We start from the raw sequence: 18,112 nt of genomic DNA, 5'->3' as shown, positions 1-18,112 counted from the left end.
GCGATTTGATCGTTGCAATATCGCTATCGATATACAGGGTGTTTGTGAAAAGTCCATCAATAATGAAAGAGCGTATTTATTGGGCCATTTTGAGTCGAAAATGTTCTATGACATTTTGCCGTCCGAGCCACGGTTTTCGAGTTATGATTTGAATATTTTAGGGATGACCCCTTCATTAAATTAGCGCTGTCTTTCAATTTCTTAATTAAATTTAAGGGGTCATCCGTAAATTACTCCAATCATAACTTGAAAACAGTGGCCCGAACGGAAAAATGTCATAGAACATTTTCGACTCAAAATGGCCCAATAAATACGCCCTTTCATTATTGATGGACCTTTCACAAACACCCTGTAGAAGTCAAAGATGCATATTTTAATTTCGTTTGTAAAAACTGCATTAAAAATAAATCTATCCTAAAATACCATCAAAAGTTTATCATCATAAAACCTCTTATTTTAGATATATTCGGTGAGCGATGATGATGGGGAGCCAGTATGTACAGACTGGTGTCCATGTGGGATGGACAACGACAAGAAGATGGTGGTGTGTAGAATCCAGTACGTACAGACTGGTGTCCATGTGGGATGGACAAAAGACCGGATGATGGTGGTATTTAGAGGCCAGTAAGTACAGACTGGTGTCCATTTGGGATGGACAAAAGACCGTATGATGGTGGTGTTTAGAAGCCAGTGTGTACAGACTGGTGTCCATGTGGGATGGACAAAAGACCAGATGATGGTGGTGTTTAGAAGCCAGTAAGTACAGACTGGTGTCCATGTGGGATGGACAAAAGACCAGAAGATGGTGGTGTTTAGAAGCCAGTGTGTACAGACTGGTGTCCATGTGGGATGGACAAAAGACCGTATGATGGTGGTATTTCGGAGCCAGTAAGTACAGTCGGGTGTCCATGTGAGATGGACAAAAAACAAGATGATGGTGGTGTATAGAAGCCAGTAAGTACAGTCTGGTGTCCATGTGGGATGGACAAAAGACCAGATGATAGTGGTATTTAGAAGCCAGTAAGTACAGAGTAGAACGACATACGTCACTTGGAGAGGTAAAAATTGCATGCAACCTTCAATTTGTTAGTTTCAAGGAAAATAAAGCGTTTGGATAACGTATTTTGTTTATTTTTCGTAGATTATATTACAATAAATTTTAAACTATTTCATTCAGGAATATCAAATATCTCAATGACATTGTTCAACTTATTTCCGACCCCATCCATTGAATTCATTTGTTCGGGCAATTTATGTCGTTCTGAACGATAGGAGTCTGTTATTTCTCACATCGATGCGTCTGAAGTTGCTTTTAGTGACTACGGCTAATACATTTATGATACAACTATGATTTTAAAGATACATTTATAGGGTAATGGTATATAATTTTAACGAGGGCACAGAATTCCGTTTTGACTCATTATTAGGAGAGTCCATATTCTTTCTTTCGGAGAAAAAAGCAATGCATTGGAAAATCATCTGTAAAATTTTAAATTATATAAAGGTTGAAACGTTCGTTCTAATTCGATTAAGACAGATCGAAGTGACAATTTTAAAAACTTCAGTTGTAACACGTTATTCAGCCTAAGAATTTATGGATTCGTCAATAAGTCCACTTCATAGATAAAATCTAGTTGTAACTCGGAATTTTGGGAAGTTAAATACTTTTAATAAGGACTTTGTTGTATTTGCATTAACTAAAGCCGATTTTCGTTTCTAAGTTGCTTATTTTAAGTCGGCGCGTATCGAATGAACGTTATCAAACTATAGCTTATTGACTTTCGGACTTTTTCAGTCGAGTTTGAAAGTAATTAAACTCTCTCAAGTAGAGTGTCTAAACTTTCAAGTAAACAGAGTGGAAAAAATTCTATGGTTTATGCTAATGATTTCGTGAACATTGTAAGATCATTTAAGTATCTCCTAAAGTATGTATAAATCTTCATACCCCAATGACAATCAATGCTGCCCATATCAAAGAACCGTAACTGTATCCGATGTAGTCCATGAGAAGACCACCGATGAAATCACCCAATGTAATTCTGAGATAAATTATCGTTAGATTGGTAAAATAATTAGAGCATAGTAGTTTATATACGCACCCACAATTCGCAAATCCCAAGTACATGACTGACACGATACTACCGGCAATGTTATCACTAGAGCATGTTTTGCTATGGGAAAGAATTACTCAAGTCAATCGATCTTTTTCGCAGTTGTAGCAAAGTGTATCTTAACCAACAACACTCTTGTATTTACATTGGCTTAACTCAGTTCATCTCCCGACTTTACAAATAATGTACATATGTAAATTACAAATCCTCATAACCAGTGGCAAGATTGAGAAGCTAAATTGCAATGCAAGGCTGGAGAAACAGTGAAACTTTCACATTTCATAAATATATTTCGAAGCTAACATTATTGCTGTGCCTGAATGTAAAGGTATTTCACATCAGGCACATGTATATGTAATATTTTTTAGTTGTTAAATATAATACCATGAGTGAATCATACCGGGGAGCTAGTATATGATTCACTCATGATAATACCTTCGGGAGGTCAACTATATGGGGAGTCACGTGTGCCGTGTAAAATTAATATTAAGGCCTAGCCTTGGGTAATGTTTTGGTAAAATAGTATTATGGGGCCTCCACGGATTTTTAAAAGTTTATAGTCGTTTCCTATAGTAAATGAGGTGGGGAACACGATGCCGTCAAAATTTTTCGCCGCAAATGTTTTTGAATTTTTTTTTTATGAAAATTGCAATATTTTGGAAAAGGACAAATCTAATAGAAACTGAACCTAACCTAAAACTAACCTAACCTAAAAAATCCCAAACATAATCTAAACAAGTGTATGCGCCCCAAATATCAAATATAAAATCAACCATAAGTAATATGTGCTACCCTTTTTTACTTTTGCGCTCTTTAGAGCTCGAAAGTATTGTTCCGACCTCTGTTGGCTGGTCGGCTGGCTGGATTTGGTGTAACCGCATAATAAGATTCTTCATAAATAAACTTTTTGAATTTCAAATTTCCCGCGAATTTTCGACTCGAAATTCATCCGTAGTTCACGTTACACCTCATAGGTGGCGTAACGTATTTAATTTCAATTGAAATTATTTTCCCGTCGGCGCCGGGCCTCGAACCCGCGATATCCCAATCCATACGAGACGTCAGTGAAGACGCCCGGCCGCGCGCTCTACCACGAAGCCACGCTTGCTTGTAATATAAAGCGAGATAAATTATACTGAAGAGAAGAAAGAGAGAGTTAGGATATGGACCCCCCCCATCTCCCCGACGCCCGCACTTACTGCGTGGGTTTAGCGGGAGACGAGAGAGAGAGAACTGTGCAACTGTATGGACCCCCCACCTCCCCGACGCCCGCCACTGGATGCTGTCGAATATATATTGTATCGCGCTAGAGGAGGAGAGACAGTTGCTTGCAATTTTTTTTTGCAATTTATAATTATTTTATATCTTTTTAATCCTAGGCAAGATTAGATTTCTACTTGGGAACTTAAACATTACAATTAATATTATCATATTAATCAAAAAAGAAATTAAGGTTCTCCCCGACAGAAGGCGCGCTAAGCAGAGAGAGTTTTCTAATTTCACCAATGATATCGTTTTTTAAGACTCGTCTGCTTAAAAGTTAGGCAGGTTGATTTACTAATAAAATTAAATGTATTAACAAAATGAAACTCGAGTCAGCGTTTTAAAACTATAACTAGTTTGGGACGGAGGTACCATTGCTCACTATTTGTTTGGCAAGTTTAAAATTAAATGATCACTTAACGGAACTGACATAAAATAATAGGCAGATTTTTGCAGAATTAAATTGCAGATTCTTTGCAAAATTAACTAATCATTTTGGCAGTTTCCGCTCTCGCTGGGTTCATCTACTAATAACAGTTACGTAAGTGATAATTATAAAAATAAAATCAACAATCTCATAAAATCAACAACTCAAAATATAAAATGAAATTTATGATCAAAATGAATCTAATTTCAATCAACGACAAACGGAATCAACGTGTTCATCTCTCCATCCACGGAAATATGAAATTTCTACATGAAACATGAAAGTGCTATCAACCTAACAATTTTTAGAAATGTAATTTTAATCAGTGAAACATACTCATTTAAAGTTAACTAATTATAAGTCGCTAATTTGATTATTATATTTAAAAAAAATTATATTATTTAAGTAATAAATTTAACGATGGTGTTGATAGTACCAATAGAGTATTCAAGGATTGATTACGTTAATATCAACATATCAAACAAAAAGTATTTAATTATAATTTGGAATTTCAATTTAAATTTATACAGTTTTTTAAATGCCCATTGAGATTCAGAGTCTGTCACTGAATGTTGAAGATCTCCAGTCTCTGCCAAGTGATTTAAATTTTCAGACCCTCTCTGTGGGAAAGGGGGAATTAAATTAACGAGACTTACAAACTGACATCATCCTTAAATTAAATAAGGATTATAAATGAAAATTTAAATCAAGGTATTGAAGGTTTAATTAACGTTACTTTGAAAGTATCGAATTAAAAATTTACAACTTAAGCTCATCAATAAAAAGAACATTAAGATAATTATTAATAGGCATAAACAATCATCAATAAAAAGAACATTAAGATAAATATTAATAGGCATAAACAATCATCAATAAAAAGAACATTAAGATAATTATTAAAAGGCATGGGCATGGACAATTTTACTCGGACCCCGAGTCCCCGACTCCCCGTCCCCCCGTCCCGATACACTAAAGACCGAGGCTTAAACCTCGTAGCTCGCGGCCATCTTTATTGTTTACATCATGGGCTCGTCACTACAGGGTAGGAAATAAGACAGGTTTACAAGTCCCAAACCAGTTTATTAATTGCTCGGACCAGTTTATTTATTCCAAAAGTTGGGGTCAGTGGTATCAGGGAGCACTTTATTAATTAGGGTTTTTGGAAAAAATAGACGGTGGGACCAGTTTATAAATTCGGGGTTCCTTTTTAGAATTTTTCTATCTCAACTCATTTTCTACCAATTCTACTCCTAGGTAGTTAGTACTCCTTGGCTACAACTTCCCTACAAAAGTTTTGTATTCTATTGACTATTGATATTGTCTAGCGTCTATACTCTAGAATGAGTCTCTTGTAGTCGACAGTCTAGACCATAGCCAGTACTAGTTGTCAGTAATCGTATTTCTCAGTAGTGCATGGTCACATTACAAGATTTTGATCTGGCTTACTGATAGCGAGAGAAGATATTGCCGCTGAATTTATGGAAAATGCAATAAGGAATAAGGCTAGTTCAGAAAAGGATTAAGAACTTCAAATATCATTAGACATGTTGATTGATATTTAGTGGCAACTAGTTGAAAAATTGTGATAAGAAATAAAAGTTAACTGTTATGGATTGTTATATGCTACTTTTTCCTACAGTAAAAAATTCAAATTCAATTAGAATTTCCAGCTTCTTTACTTTTGTGTCTTTACGTGCTTTTTATTCTCACCATTTTAGAAATTTAATTTATAGTGGGACCGGTAAAATAATAATTAATGCGAGGGTCACTGGTCCCAAGGACCAGATTCCCTGGACCACCACCACCACATCCGCAACACCAATTCGCCGCAACCCACTCCGAAACAGACGAGCGCCTGAAAGGCTCAACCTATGAGACAGCAGCTAAACCAAGTTTTCACCATAATAACAATAACCTCATGAAGGACAGTATAAATAATGAGTTTAAACAAACTTTTCACCATAATAACAATAACCTCATAAAGGACAGTATAAATAATGACTTTAAACAAACTTTTCACCACAATAACAATAACCTCATAAAGGACAGTATAAAATAGTGACTTAAACAAAGTTAAATCTGAATTACAATCTACCTCATTAAGCTCAACCAAACTGTTACAAATGCATAGCGCAATATTACAAGTTGCCAATGATCTTCGAATTTTATTGTTAAACCCTCACATTATCTTAAGACTCATACAGTCACTGGGTTTTAATCTCACGGGAGAGTATTGCTATATTCGTAATTCCCGCCTATTCCAAACACAACCTAGATGGCGCCCCATCCTCAGATATCGATTGATTGTAACCCCCATTTTCTAATTGTCTGTTTACCAGGCAAATTCAAGGGGGGCTGCCATTGCGTCTTAGTAGTTTTTGATACCGCCATCTAGCGTCGAAGTAAAGCGTAAATTCGGTATTTTTGTCTCTTTAAACGTCGGTGTTTAAAGCCATCTAGCGTTCAAAAGCAGGAAGTTCAAAACCTTCGTCTGAAATCCTTTGGCTCGGTGAATCCGATGATTTGAACATATTTTTTAATTCTCATTGGTAATTAGTAAGTTTTGAAAAGTAAAAATGGCAAGCTGGGGTAGAACATGTTCCGTTCTTGGCTGTAAAAGTAGTGATAGGGATTTAAGGGAGTGGAGATCATGGGTTTGCAAACTTCATTCGGGACCTGACAAAGGGTTAACTCTGTGTCATAAAGATTGTTGTTGTCCGCGGCCATTTTTAAAATACGGAATAAAATCAAAGTACAGAATTCGCTCATTAGATGGCGATTACCAAAAACTACTCACATTTTAAAAATGGGAGGTAACCTCGTACATCGCGTATAGGAGAGAACACTCCTCGCTTCTTTATCCGCACTCAAGCGGCATCCTTGCCACCCAATGTAACGAATGACCATAATCATATGGTAGAATAAATCTTGGATATTGATTAGTATATCTAGCCTAATTAATCCACCAAGACTTGAACACTACAGTTAATTACTTATTTAATTAAACTGTAAACCAAATTCTTACTAGATTGGTTTTATTCATAATCGGAATGCTATTTTATAAACAATGGAAAAAAACCTGAAAATTATAAATTTGTCGGGGTCAATGAATATAGTAATACTAATTCTAGTCACTAGAGGGCGCGCAAAAGTGTAATCTGGCCGGGGCCATCTTGTTTTTTAAAAAAATCATTTGCGGTGAAAAATTTTGACGGCATCGTGTTCCCCACCTCGTTTACTATAGGAAATGACTATAAACTTTTTAAAATCCGTGGAGGCCCCATACTACCATTTGGCCAATGTTTTTAACCTCGTGATTCAGTTGTAGACAAATATAGTAAGAAAAATTTCGAAACTTTTGCAACACCGCGAGATGTAGGCTTATATCAAGAAGGGATATCTAGTTTAATAAGGAGAAGGTATAAGATGCCTAAGTAATCACGCGCCTAGTCCCAGTCCCCCTTTCAAAGTACAAGGGGGACTGCGACTATGGTGTGTGATTATTTCGCCTCTCCTCAGTCGTCAGTAATTTTCGTCATTCGCGTCGCGCTGACGTGAGTTTTCATGAACCAATGAGATTCTGGTTGTAATTTAGAGGCGGGTATTGACTCCGGACCTACGTTTGGACTGGAGATAAAGCTAGAAATGTGCCGAATTTATATTTTCTCCCTAGTAAACTAGATATCACTTCTTGCTTATATACGTATTCTCCTCATAGGCGTCATCTTCAATTTCATACTCAGTAAATATACGTAAATAAACCTACTGTATATTTATCGTTGAATATTTTAATTCTTCGATAAAGTCGTTCTCGAAAGGTTTGGCTCAAAACACGTAAATGAACTAAATATAACATAAATCTTACATCAAATGTATTTTACACAAAAGAAATGCCGCAACGGATATTCCGGACATTCCTGTAGCACAAATTACCACTGAAACGATGAAAATTTTAATGTCCCTGAAAGTTATACGTAATAATAGTTGTAGCTTGAAGTTATAATTAAATATTTGTTCATAAAACATCACCATAAATCTTCGGTTAAGCCAGGAAATGGACCAAATAACACCATTCCAACAATTACGATTAAACAAGACACTAGAGCAACCACGTTATACATTTCCTATAATAGTGATAAGAAAAACAAGATAACCCATACAGCCTCACTTGAACCAAAACTACTACCATAAGTTCAGAGATATGTCCCATAAGTTTGTCACTGGTTACTGAGAGCTTGTCATGAAGTGACGTAAGTGAAACGTCAGATTCACGTGAAGCGATGCCTGGTGAGGCACTGCCGAAGGCTTAGTGCAGACTAAATAGAAAGATGGAAGTTCTGCAAAATTAACCGAATGTAGTCTGCAATTCTGGCTTGTCGTTCTCGAACTAGCTCTCAGTAAGTCTCAAGCATAATGAAGTATAGGTTGTAGCATACTTATGGAACATATCTTATAAACTTACGGTACTACTTACAGTTCGGTCACAAATTTGACCCCAAATAGGGAAAGCAACAGCTTGAACAAAGTTAGATACCATCATTACACAGCCAACTTGTGAAAGATTCAGACCAAACTGGAAATTTAAGTAAACTATATTACACCTAACGTACATAATTAATTCTTAGTTTTAGAATTTTAACTACAAAAGCAAAAAGATTTGAATGTTGGAGTAAGTAATTAGAATCAAATGTGGAAGTCAAAATTCGAAAATTGAAGGATGGTTAAGTAAGGATGCCATAAAATGTAGCAGTAAGTATTTTTAAGAATTTTGTAGTAATTAGATCATCAAGATAATGAAGGGTTTGTATACTGGTAGTTATATAAGTTGTTCTCTTAAGGCAATTTCTACGCGAGTTTTGTAAGCCGCGTCATATTTCTGACGTCTTTCTAATTGCAACACGAGATCATCCACGAGTAAAGTTCAACTAGAGATGTGAAATTACCATAATTTTTAAAATCCGTAATTTACCGGTAAATTTCCTTTTGAAATTTTGAGAAAACAAAAATTACAGTTCAGTCGGTAATTTTTGGCCATTTAAATTTTCCGATGCTTACAATCCATTACTATAAACAACGTTTAACTGTGAGCACTATCTGGCTGCTTTAGAAGCATTTGCGGCTTTTGTTACCAAGACGGCAGCCGTGGCCTTTCTATTCTGCTTTCTAATTAAACATTTATTAAAAGACTAATTTCTAGTGCAACAATGTAGTTGCTACAATGCAAGTCACGAAAAATTATACTTGCCTCTCTAATTTTTGGTTCCAACATTGTAGCGAAAAACCCGAGCAAAGCTCCATATAAAAGGAAGGCGTATATGTAATAAAACGTTCCTCTAGTAAAGGTTTTGTTTATGGCGAATTCCATAGTGATGTTTTCCTTAGATTCTGAAAGTAAAAACTTTCAGTTCCAAATACATTGTGTTCCAAAAAGGATGGTTAGGCCGACGTATAATGTTCTCTATGGACGTTTTTGAGTCGAATATATTCCATGACATTTTTCCCTATGAACCACCGTTTACAAGTTATGATTAGAATGTTTTACGAATGACCCCCTAATAGTGATGCTAATTTTGTGAAGGGGTCATCCGTAAACACACCCGTCATAGCTTGTGAACGGCGGGTAAAGACGCCCGGCCAGCAGTAATATAGGTCATAATGGGGCAAAAAAGGGGGTAATATAGGGGGAAAGGCGCTAAAAAAGGGGGTAAAAGGGGTAAAAGTGGGGGCAGTAAGTGTTCCATATATATGCATAACTTTTTAGCCCATCAATAGATGGCGCTAAAAAGTAAAAGACAATCGTATCGATGTTAAGAGAACCCTAGGTATTTTTTTAAATCGCAGCTTTAAGATTTTCGTGTCCGTATTTCCTTAAAGCAAAATGCGGGTCCAGTGAATCCCTATACTAGTTTACGTTTTTCCTGAACTCCAGGCTAGAAGGCGGGATTTATAATTGCACTTATAAATCCAGCCCACAAAAGCCTCCTGCCTTTCCGAAGCGAAAACTGGAGTTTGTAGGAAAGTCAATTTTAGCAAAATGTCATAAAACTGTATTTCAGTGCCAACACCTTTTTTGGAACACCATGTGCTTCAGGTTCTATTTTGTAAAATATATTGCCAGTTAATAGTTTACCTGTTTCAGGTATAGCAATAAAAATGACTATAGCGTAGATAATACACAGCCCTCCAACAACAACAAATGGTGTATAATAGGGCCCTACCTGAAAAAAAAAGGATTATTTCATTTAACAATTTAAAAGTTGCAAAGAGTCGTTACATGAACAAATTTTCTTTGGTATTTCTTTCGACATGCGAGTAAAAATGAAGGCAATGTTTTTCGTTTAACCCTTCGCGAGAGTTGCTCACGCTGGTCTTTTCTCGAAAGTTTTTGTTTTGCGACACGACTCGAGCGAGAGCAAAGTATTTTGGTTATTCCAGAGTGAACGCCGTGTCCTATGTTTGTCCGTTTGTAGTTTTTGAACAACGAACTGGTTTGTCTAATGTTCACTCACCCCTTAAAAAACACTGCAATATTTCTAACACACATGTCTGATATTCTGAAGTGAGACACGTTCATGTAATGAAGCTCTGGTTTTAAGTGTACAGATAAAATTTTATACTTGATATAAAATAGATCCAAGTGGCGCTGCCACAAGCATAGAAAATGCAATAAGTCCTTCCAGAACTCCCTTAAAACATTGTAAAACATATGTTCATGAAAGTTTTTAAATGTTTTATTCGGCTATCTTTCAAGTGTTACCATTGCTGTTGATAAGTACTCAATGGGAACTTTAATATTGGCGATGATGAAAGTTGAAATATCCGTTGTTGCAAGTGCTATTCCATTAATTATTCTGCACAAGAATTGACTCGCCATGAACAGTGATTTGTTTTCAATTAAATATGCAAGTCTAGAAGTTAATTTGTCACATTATGAAATTAAAACAATAATACAACCTGGAGCCAGGCACTATAAACTCGTCGTCTGCTCAGCATAGATTCAGATTCGAGTTAGCATTTCATTAAAGGTACTGCAAAGAAGGCAACGACAGGTGGGTAAAATATTTTTGAAATACGTCACAATCACCACGTGACGCCAAGATCAAAAGACTACGTATAGAGTGGAACTGGACATCTAGTCTTTATTTTCGGGAAATTGCAGCGATTCCCTGATGGTAGTTTGCGAAATTAAACGAACTATAAGCGTTGCATGGTCACGTGTCTCATTTATTACTTCAAATAATTTTATCCATCCACCACTGCCTTCATTGGAGTACTTATGAATCTGGCATAAGTGCAATGCGGAAATCATGGAGGATTATACAAAAGAGAGTGCATGAGGAAAGTCGATTAAAGAAAGTTTCCATTGAAATGTTTATATCTTATGATAAGTTTTCAATGTTATCTGGATGAAGACAATGAGATCTCAGAAGAATTGTTAATTTATTGTCAGCACATCCCAAAATTAACTCAGTGTTAGGCAAAACAGTTTTACGCTTGCAGAACTCATAATACCGTGTAAAACTAGAGCGCGGAATTATCTATCCATTATCCACAAATTGTTGGATAACCGATTATTTATAAACAAAGTTGTCAGTGGCGTCGGAACCGGGGGGGGGCAGGGAGGGCTCAAGCCCCTGCTATAACAAAATGTGAGGGGGCGCAGCCCCCTCACATTTGGTTTTTAATTTTCTTAGTTTGTATTCATTTAGGTATTAAATTTTAGATTAAAAATAAACAAGTTGGGAAAACCAAAATATTACCTCTCCGAGGAGGACTACTTACAAACTTACTTACCCAGATATGGAAATGTTTCTTTTTTTAAGAACAAATACTGAAGTTAAAATTTATGAAATATTAAAGCAGTATACAAAGCATAGCAAATATACTGTAAATCAGACGACATTTTACATCCAATAAGGATATACTTGTACACATTAAAATCATCCGATGGGGGAAAAACGGGAAATGAAGAGCTAAACCTTTGGAGGGATATTACCTTTACGTTTTTGTAAAGGCCGAATTTTCTACTCCTCAACTGTATACCCTCTATGTTCAAAACCATATTCACAACAGGGTTGCCATGTAAACACTATCCTCTCGTTTCACCTCAACGATTTTCTTAGTTTGTCAACATGACTGTTAACGTTACATAACACCAAAGCTTATTTGTGGCTACACACACTGGAAGTAAATGCGCACCATAAATAGCATGAAAACACGAAGCTATAATCCGATTACGATCAGACCTTTCACTGGTCTGGGCTGCGTCCAGCAGAGCTCCCCAAAATGACAGCGGATTTTGGAAAACGGTTACCGGTGAGATCTGTCGTCATAGCTTTTTTCCGGTCATCGGTGTTTTAAAAATGACGCTAGCGCAATAAAGCGTGCAAGGTACCAAGGCTTAACAAAAATTGTATGATAACATATTTAAAGAGATAGATAACAACGTCTTTTATAATTAAAATTAGAAAGTAACATGTCTCTTAAAATTCTCGCGTCATCAAATGGTTTCACGCCAATTAAATAGCTATAGTCCCATCAGAATCAGCAAGAGCTATTTGTATTAATTCCTCCATGTTTTTTCGCCAAGCTGAGAACTACGCGTTTTACGTCACGTTTTCCCAAAACCCGACTATTTTCTTTGAAGACCGCGCTGGCTCAGCGCTGAGCACCGTGACGTCAAATTCAAAAGCAAAATCCCGTCCTGTACGACACTGCTAACAGCACTGCGCTCTGCTGAACGCGGCCCAGATATCCACCATGATTATAAAATCTAAGCCTAATTATTTAACAGTGTATTTAACTTTCGGCTCACTCTGAACCGTTAATGTCTCTGCATTACAGAAACGAAAACCAAACCCAAGCGTTTACTTTTTGGTTTACTAGGCCTGTTGACAAATAAAAATACATTTGACCAATATCGTTGCGTTCGTTTTGAAATCACTATAGAAAGGATTATGCTATAAACAGATGTAGTATAGCTTAAGTAATATATAAACATCCATTTCAAATAACAATATTAAAAAACATTCTTGGAATATCAAAATGAAACAGAGCTTTAAAGCGACAAAAGTACTAAATGCATCGTAATTACGAAAAATATTTCGACATATTCACTTTATATTATGAAAAAGTGAATATTAAGGTTCTGTAGGATTTCTTAACACATCAAAACAAAGCGAACTGCTAACTCGGCGCACTAGTGTGACAACGGACAGACACACACAGACAAAAAAATAGACTGCTTTTTAACTCTTTCCGTTTTAATTTTGAGTTTAGAAACAAGATTATCTTAAATATTAAAATAAATATAATTAATATTAAATATTTTCTTCGTTAGTTGTTCGCCTTATTGAGCGTTACATCGTCTTGATAAAGAACAATTAAACATTCTTGAGAGACTTGACTAATATTGGCGTTTAAAATGAAGCATACGCCGGTTGCTTCACCTTATTCTAATAGGTAGTATATAAGGATTTCGAATCGCAGCTATGGATAAGAACAGCGCAATTGCGTGAACCTTTGGTGGAAGCCCCGCCATTGGGAGGCCGGACGTTTCTCGTAACCCTGGCCGATCGCCGCGTATGTCTTAACCTTAAGGATGATGATGGAGTAGAAGCCAGGTGTGCAGACTGGTGTCCATGTGGGATGGACAAAAACAATGACCAGAAGATGGTGGTGTAGAAGCCAGGTGTACAGACTGGTGTCCATGTGGGATGGACAAAAACAATGACCAGAAGATGGTGGTGTAGAAGCCAGGTGTACAGACTGGTGTCCATGTGGGATGGACAAAAACAATGACCAGAAGATGGTGGTGTAGAAGCCAGGTGTACAGACTGGTGTCCATGTGGGATGGACAAAAACAAAGACGAGAAGATGGTGGTGTAGAAGCCAGGTGTACAGACTGGTGTCCATGTGGGATGGACAAAAACAAAGACCAGAAGATGGTGGTGTTAGAAGCCAGTAAGTACAGACTGGTGTCTTTGTGGGATAGACAAAAGCAACGCCCAGAAGGTGGTGGTGTTAGAAGCCAGTGAATACAGATTGGTGTTCATGTGGAATGGACAATTGACTAGTCAGATGAAATAGTAGTGGCCAGTTGAATTGTGGATAGCCTCAAGTTTTGAATTTTCCGGGAACTGTGAATGCGGTCCGGAAATGGCGAACACATTTGCTTCGATTCGGAAACTGCGAACGCGGTCCCCTGGGGTGTAAGTCAATAACAACAGCCTGACACACACACACACACACACACACACACACCCAGACATGCCTGTCGATTTTAGAACCTCTCCGTGACATACGTCACTCGGAGAGGTAAAAATTTCTATATTTTAAGACATACTGCATTACAAAAAACTGTAAAGCATATTTTAGCTATACTTTCTGAATTTCTTTAATAGTAGTCTCACCCCTTGAGAAATAACTTATGCATAGTCTCATTCCAGGTTAATATCCCCTTACAGTCTCATGCCTCATCCCCGGTGAATATCCCCTTAAACTCTCATGCCTCATCCCCGGTGAATATCCCAATCCTCCTCTTAAGCATTTGTTTCATGTTTCATCCCCGGTGTATATCCCCTGAAAACTGGAACTAGCCTGTAGCCTCCTAAGTCAAATTGTCAAAATCCGTTAGACCGTTATACATGTTGGTTTAGTTACACATTGACATCGTTATCGCGTAATTCGTGCCGTTAATGTTAGATGTGTGAATACACTGATTCACAGAGGTGACAGAACAATGTCTAAGAAACAGCTCCGGAGCAGGTTTGGGGCGTCATCCCATACATCCTCCTTGGTCTTCATTGGAGTCTGAGCCCCCCCCCCCCCAACTTCAAAACACTTCCGACGCCCCTGAAAGTTGTGGATATAATACGATTTAACATGCAAGTTCTGTGGATAATTTTCGAGTATGGATAAAGATAAAATGACGTGGATAATCGATAGATAATGCCGAGCTCTATGTAAAACATAATAGTATTGGCAATAATGCAAAATTGAACAAAAGACTGACAAGAAACACGTGAAAATCAAATTTTCTCTCTTTTCTCTAGAAACATAACCCACTCTTCGGCACACCTTGGTACAACCACAAGTAATGATTTTTACCTCTCCGAGTGACGATGACGTCACGGAGAGGTATTACACCGGCCGTGTCTGTGTGTCTGTGTGTCTGTCTGTCTGTCTGTCAGACCCTACGTAACCGCGTTCGCAGTTTCCAAATCGGAGCAAACGTGTTCGCCATTGCCGAACTGCTTTCACAGTCACGGAAATGGCTCCTCTACTTGAGTTGTCACACCACCATCTTCTGGTCTTTGTCCATCCCACACGGACACCAGTCTGTACTTACTGGCTTATTAGAAGCCACCATCTTTTGGTCTTCGTCCATCCCACATGGACACCAGTCTGTATTCATTGGCTTCTAATCACCACTATCTTCTGGTCTTCGTCCATTCCACTTGGACACCAGTCTGTACTTACTGGCTTCTAATCACCACCATCTTTTGATCTTCGTCCATCCCACATGGACACCAGTCTGTACATACTGGCTTCTAATCACCATCATCTTCTGGTCTTTGTCCATCCCACTTGGACACCAGTCTGTACATTCTGGCTTCTAACACCACCATCCACTGGTCTTCCGTCTATTCCACAAAGACACCAATCTGTATCATTGGCTTCTACTCCATTATCATCATTTGGTTTTAGGATATACGCGGCGATCAGCTAGGGTTACGAGAAACGTCTAGCCTCCCTAAGGTAGGATCGCTACCAAAGGTTTTCGCATTTGCGGTTTTTCCTTACTATTATAATGGAAACGAATCGTATATATATACCCCAAAGTTTGAAGAAAGCGGGAAGAGGGGTACCCTTCACTTTAAACGTCAATATTAGCAAAGTTTGAGATGATAATAGGTATAACTTTATTTTAAACGATTTAACTATTATTAATGTTAATTATTGAAGATTAAAATAATTAAAAATAATTATATTTATTTAAATATTAAAGATAATCTTGTTTCTCATCTCAAAATTAATACGGAAAGAGTTAAAAAGCAGTCTATGTTTTTGTCTGTGTGTGTCCGTCCATTGTTACACTAGTGCGTCGCGTTAGCAGTTAAGAAATCATGTTAAGAAATGTGTTAAGAAATCATACAGAACCTTAATATTCCCTTTTTCCATAATATAAAGTGAATATGTGGAAGTATTTTTCGTAATTATGATGCATTTAGTACTTTTGTAGCTTTAAAGCTCTGTTTCATTTTGATATTCCAAAGATTTGTTTTAGAATTGTTATTTGAAATGACTGTTTATATATTACTTAAGCTATACTACATCTGAATATAGAATAATCATTGGTTTAGTGATTTCATGAAGAAAACTAAGACCTAGACTCCGGCGGGTATATAAAGTATCATCCGTAATAGTCTTAGTGAATCAAAGAGTAAATAATTGAGGCCTGAGGTGAAGTAAACTTTGGGCTTTGATTTTCGTGTCTGAAATGAAGAGACATCAACGGTTCAGAATGAGCCGAAAGTTAAATACACTATTAAATAATCAGGTTATGATTTCATAATAGAAGAAAAGATCATGGTGGCAATTAGAATAGTAAAAGGGCTAATGGTAAACGGGTAGTAGCTACAGACTTTTTATTCTCTTTATGGTGCGCATTGACTATTAGTGCGTCTAGCTATAATTTAGCTTTGGTGTTATTTAACGTTAACATTCATGTTGGCAAACTAAGAATATTGTTGAGGTGAGACGAGACGATAGTGTTTACACTGCAGACCAGTTGTGAATGTAGCTATCAGATTATACGGTAAACAGCTGAAGCGTAGACTTCATTCCCTGTTCTTTTCCCCATTGACTGATTTCCATGTGTCCAAGATTTATCCTTATTGGATGTAAAATGTCGTCTGCTTTACTGTATTATTCGCTATGCTTGGAATACTGCTTCAATATTTCGTAAATTTTTACTTCAAAAAAGAGAAATAATTCCATATCTAGGTAAATAAGTTTGTAGTAGTAGACCTCTTGACTCGGAGAGGTAATATTTTGGTTTTCCCAACTTGTTCAAACTAGCGCCGTGGTGTTACACCTTGCTTCAAATTTTAAACAACGTGCACTTTTATATTTTAAGGATTTGTGCTCCATGTGATAAGCCTTGATTTCTAATTCATTACTCTGGACGTCATAAAATGGCGTTTAAAATTCATAACAAGCATTAATCTTACCCAAAAAGGATAGATGCTAATCCGGACGCAACCAATCCCAGAATTAGTTGTTTTTTAAGGGAAATGAAATAGATCTGTAAGAAATGTTATCTATTAATGCTATGACAATTAATAACATATTTATCAATAAATTGCCTGTGTTCGAGTCAAACGTGGCAATTACCCAGTAACATAATGACAATAGAGCCTTTAATCATATGCTTAGTCCCAACCAGTGATCGAATTACAAGCAAACGATCATTCAAACTATTTGAATAAGCCGTAACTAGATTATGTTTACTTACCAGTTTAAATTCGATATACACAACGCATATAACACAAAGGTGAAGAACGCCTAATATCCAGCCAATCTCCACTCCATGAAGACCTTTTGCTTGCGCCTAGAAAATAGGGCTTAAATTTTCAACCTTTCGGGAAACATCACAATTCTTATAATCTTTTGCATGCGACATAGTTTTATAAGATATGTTCCATAAGTGTAGCATTTCCTATACTTCGTAATGCTAGAGATATAAAGAGAGCTAGTTTGAGAACGACAAGCGAGAATCGACTACACTCGGTTAATTTTGGAGTCCATCATCCTATTTAGTCTGTACTAAGCCTTTGACAGTGCCTCACCAGGTGTCGCTTAACGAGAATCTACGACTTTTCACCTACCTCACTTCATGGCAAGCTATCAGTAAGCAGTGACAAGCTTATGGAACATGCATACCTTATGAAGTTATGCTATTAAGGTGTGTTTTAGAGGTAAACGTTGCTAGAGCTCGGCATTATCTATCCATAATCCACGTCGTTTTATCTTATCCACAGAAGTTGTGCACTTTATGCTAAATCGTATTATAAATAATCGATTATTCACTAATTTGCGCATAATGGATAGATAATACGAAGCTCTAAACGTTGTAGTTTAGATTTTTTTAACTTACTGCTTCTGGATAGAAAGACGACGGTATGAACGCTGATAGAAAGACGAAAAACTGTGCAATGCTCAGAAACGCTACTAAAACGCTTACTGTTTTAAGATCAGGCTTAGCTTGGTTTTCATTTCCATCGGCTTTCGTCTCCGAGTCAGCCAT

At 37.0% G+C, this 18,112-nt stretch overlaps 2 protein-coding genes and 1 long non-coding RNA gene across 3 annotated transcripts; 1 reads left to right on the top strand and 2 right to left on the bottom strand.

Annotated features, from left to right (window-relative positions):
• Positions 1 to 1,328: 1,328 nt before the first annotated feature.
• On the bottom strand, positions 1,329 to 7,906 carry LOC149588741 (uncharacterized). The gene is made up of 5 exons (XM_089862057.1): positions 7,831 to 7,906; positions 7,667 to 7,762; positions 2,100 to 2,171; positions 1,946 to 2,039; positions 1,329 to 1,479 (listed from the first exon to the last, which is right to left on the bottom strand). The coding sequence occupies exons 1-5, from the start codon at positions 7,872 to 7,874 to the stop codon at positions 1,366 to 1,368; spliced, it is 420 nt and encodes a 139-aa protein (XP_089718183.1). The 5' UTR covers positions 7,875 to 7,906; the 3' UTR covers positions 1,329 to 1,365.
• On the top strand, positions 3,480 to 6,746 carry LOC149588742 (uncharacterized). Its single transcript, XR_016379770.1, has 3 exons — positions 3,480 to 3,766; positions 3,831 to 5,439; positions 5,520 to 6,746. It is a non-coding gene; the product is annotated as an uncharacterized LOC149588742 (long non-coding RNA).
• A 711-nt stretch (positions 7,907 to 8,617) lies between the features above and the next one.
• Positions 8,618 to 18,112, bottom strand: LOC149588740 (MFS-type transporter SLC18B1-like). Its single transcript, XM_089862096.1, has 8 exons — positions 18,050 to 18,112; positions 17,321 to 17,416; positions 17,037 to 17,110; positions 10,559 to 10,709; positions 10,419 to 10,487; positions 9,881 to 10,019; positions 9,043 to 9,186; positions 8,618 to 8,688 (listed from the first exon to the last, which is right to left on the bottom strand). Exons 1-8 carry the CDS (start codon positions 18,110 to 18,112, stop codon positions 8,618 to 8,620), a joined length of 807 nt encoding a protein of 268 aa, XP_089718222.1.

The sequence above is a fragment of the Phalangium opilio genome, unplaced genomic scaffold, assembly GCF_054372755.1.
Source record: "Phalangium opilio isolate 3A_F unplaced genomic scaffold, DU_Popi_V2 ptg000537l_1, whole genome shotgun sequence".
In the NCBI taxonomy this organism is placed as follows: Eukaryota; Metazoa; Arthropoda; class Arachnida; order Opiliones; family Phalangiidae; genus Phalangium; species Phalangium opilio.
This window is presented reverse-complemented; position numbering and strand designations above follow the sequence as displayed.